Here is a 3,369-nt window from a genome sequence, read left to right on the forward strand (position 1 = left end):
GTTGTTGATGTAACTGCTATTGCTGCTGCATATACAATTGTGTCTATTGATTTTGAAGCTGCATATACATAGACATATTCTGCAAAATGTGCTTTAAATCATCCGTTGAAGTATTTCAAGTAACAATCAATGATGGAGCTGAAATAGAGGACAAAGCAGGAATCGTAGAAGAGGCTGAAACTGATGCTGAAGTATCTCCCATCCTGAAATTTAAATGCGACGCTTTCACGTCGGGCTCACCAAAGATGTCGAAGGGTTTTTGAAAGCAAAGTCGCGACCATAGAGGACCTTGACTAATTTCAGGATAGAAGATCAATCAAGCAAGTTCATGATTCAATTTGAAAGAAGGTCACCTCAATTTTGGATAATGGCCCTATAATCAACTTGTTCAACATCAACAGCTTCAGCTTCATTAAGGAAACAAATCTGATTTATAAACTGGCTACTCAAAAACTGAAGTCCTTCACTCCGCTTGTTGCAGAAGCCTCAGATCATTCCTTGAAGAGTATAAACTGCTTACTCATAGACAACTAAAAGAAGATTTTGACTATTCCCCTCTGCAGAAATTATCCGCTATACAGAACTTGTCCACAATATATATGTACACAATATTACATGTCTGACATGCAGATTACCAGGGGTAGGATCATTCATCATTTAAGGCAAGAAAAACTTCCACCATGACAATAAATTAATAGGTGGCTCTTGGAGGAATGCTGGAACTTTGACAGCCACTACACTACAGAAATGCTCAGGATGCTCTTGTTGAAATATTGGTTCCATCAGTGCTACCTCAGATTGAAATGGCATTAAGATATCAAATACAACAGTAGCATCAAGATGTTCCTCTCTACTGTGACACCAAAACAATGTGTGTAATGAGCTCCACAGTGGCAGCCCAAACAATCAACTTGAAAGAATAATGGCTAGCTTGAAAAAAATGATCATGAAAGCCAAACCAGAATTCATCATATATACATGAAGCAAAGGGAGGTCTGCACAGCTTTGTAAAGTGGCGAAAGAGATCCATTAACATCATAAGTATATTCCAAAAGCCCTCCTACCCATTAAAAAGCTCTCCCCTTTTCTTTTCCTTTCGAATCGCTGTTCTTCCCTGAGTGCACTTGTCACAAAATACATCACCACAGTTCCTGCAACAATGCCGTCTCAGGAATGGTCCAAAATCACTTGCGTATGCAGAGCACCTGGTTACTGCTTCATCTGGCACCCAGTGTTGCTTCTCCTCGGCAGCAATCTGCTTGTTCCTCACTAACATCCACTCTACTAAACTTGGTTTCTTCTTTTCCTGCTTTTTGCTCCCGACCTTTTTCTGAATCTCTTGATGTTTTCAGGCAATTGTGGCAGCTGAACTGATTGCTTCCTTCCACCGTAATACAAAAACATGCTTCTCCCTTTCCATATCTGAAGTGTTCACAAAAGACCATTTGGAGAAGTCCAGAGCAGCATGTGCTGCTGCCAAAGGTGAAAACCCCTCCAATTCATAGTCTTCCCAAATACGCAAACCAGCTTTGCAGTCCTCAAGTGAAGATGTCTGTAGTCCTTCATTACATTTTGGTGAACTTCCACGATCCTTCAATCAGCACAATACCAATACCACTTCCATCCAGAACATTGACAATAGCTTTTCCAACAGCTAAAAGTTTTTATAAATGAACATGCTTCTCTCCTCTCAGCTTAACATGAAGCCATCCCATATAACTAGCATCTGTGGCCATGATCTAGACTGTTCGTTTACCTTCCTCACACACCTATTTATTCCCGCTAATCTCCTCTACTAAACCATGTTTGCCTTCTGTTAGACCGGCAAACCCTACTACTCCTGGTTTGATACCTCGCAATAGTTGGAAAGTACTTTTAATTTTCTGTTTCCTGGATCTCTTGACTGCTTTCTGCAATGTCTCTATTTATTAGCACTGCTGCTAGAGCTCACCTCATCTAGGGAGCCCAAATAAAATGGAAGTAGCTCCTCTTTGCCATAGCCTGATTCCCAACCTTGATTTTGCAAAGCTGACCTGAACTCATCATCAGCTTGCGAAGCGGAATTGAACTCGTTCACTTGTGAAACATCCGAAAAGCTGCCCAACAGTTCCTTCAAAGATGATTTCACTGATGTAGCTGCTGCAGAATCAGCATCGTCCTCATCCTTTGAAGAGGAATCTGTCACCACACACTTCCTTTTTTTTCCAGTACCTTCAACAGAACTGCGGCTTGGATCATCCTTTTGGCTTGAGCTTTGAGAAACATTCCAGGTCAGATCACTTGGAGAGTGGCCTGCGCGGCTCACCTCATCCTCAGAGCTCAACAAAGCATCAATATCTTCAGTGTCTTCATGAGTGTAACTACTTCTGACATCGTAATCATTTTCCCCCGTATTGTTAGTTTTCCTTTACCACTTCTGTATGCCTCAGTAATACCAAGAGAGCCAAGAATTTGGCCACTAGTTGGAAAATCAGGACCTAGAAGATGTTCCATAAGCTCTTGCTCCTCTGTTATTACGATGGTACCCCGATTCCTCCTTCTATCCACCATTTCAACTGTTGCTTTTTCTCCCCTGAATTCTATGCCCGTAAGACGGTTAAAACTTACGTATGCCTCTAATTACTTCTAGTGACACTACCACTTTTCCAGAAGCTCAAGCCACTGCCCAACACTGGCCTAACCTGCAATCATTGCACTCCAAGCAATCACATCCTTGACAGACCACTGAATATTCAACTTACTTCCTATATTCGGCTTACTTCCTCTAAGATACCACATTTAGCATGCATATCAATAAGGCTTCTTGCAACAAACTCATCCCATGTAACATTGATTTCCATTATCTGGGCATGTATCAATATGCCATGACCATAGGATGCCATGTCCGAGCAAGCTCTCAAGGCACATGTAAATGTGAACTTATCAAGTTTCACCCCGTTGTGTTACATATGACAGAAGACATGCAATGCTTCAAATCCACAACCATTGCAAGCATACCCTGTGATCAATGTGTTCCATGATACTGTTGTTTGATATGGCAGACAGTCAAGGACCATGTGAGCATCTTTCATGACACCGCACTTGGCATACATGCCAACTAGAGCATTACATATAAGTTCCTCTTTCTCCAACCTCCTCTCCACTATACTACTCACGCAGAACAAAATGCAAACACAATGACTAAGTATGTATAAAGTAACAAATGTCACACACACAACTTTTTGGTAGATTCCACACCTCGGATGCGCAGCAGTACGACACCGCTGACAAGAAACCACATTTAGGAGATGACAAGTAGTTGGATGAGGACAATTCTGATGATGAGTATGAAGATTGTTGTTCCTTCAATGACGAGAGAAAAGAAGAGAT

At 41.5% G+C, this 3,369-nt stretch overlaps 1 protein-coding gene across 1 annotated transcript; it reads right to left on the reverse strand.

The window, feature by feature from the left end:
• Positions 1 to 294: 294 nt before the first annotated feature.
• LOC148010265 (uncharacterized) lies at positions 295 to 2,882 on the reverse strand. The gene is made up of 4 exons (XM_087672895.1): positions 2,760 to 2,882; positions 2,518 to 2,579; positions 1,934 to 2,405; positions 295 to 1,898 (listed from the first exon to the last, which is right to left on the reverse strand). The coding sequence occupies exons 1-4, from the start codon at positions 2,880 to 2,882 to the stop codon at positions 1,770 to 1,772; spliced, it is 786 nt and encodes a 261-aa protein (XP_087529021.1). The 3' UTR covers positions 295 to 1,769.
• Between the last annotated feature and the right edge of the window lie 487 nt (positions 2,883 to 3,369).

The sequence above is a fragment of the Lygodium microphyllum genome, chromosome 30 (assembly GCF_053477565.2).
Source record: "Lygodium microphyllum isolate KBCC chromosome 30, Lygodium_microphyllum_v1.1.10, whole genome shotgun sequence".
In the NCBI taxonomy this organism is placed as follows: Eukaryota; Viridiplantae; Streptophyta; class Polypodiopsida; order Schizaeales; family Lygodiaceae; genus Lygodium; species Lygodium microphyllum.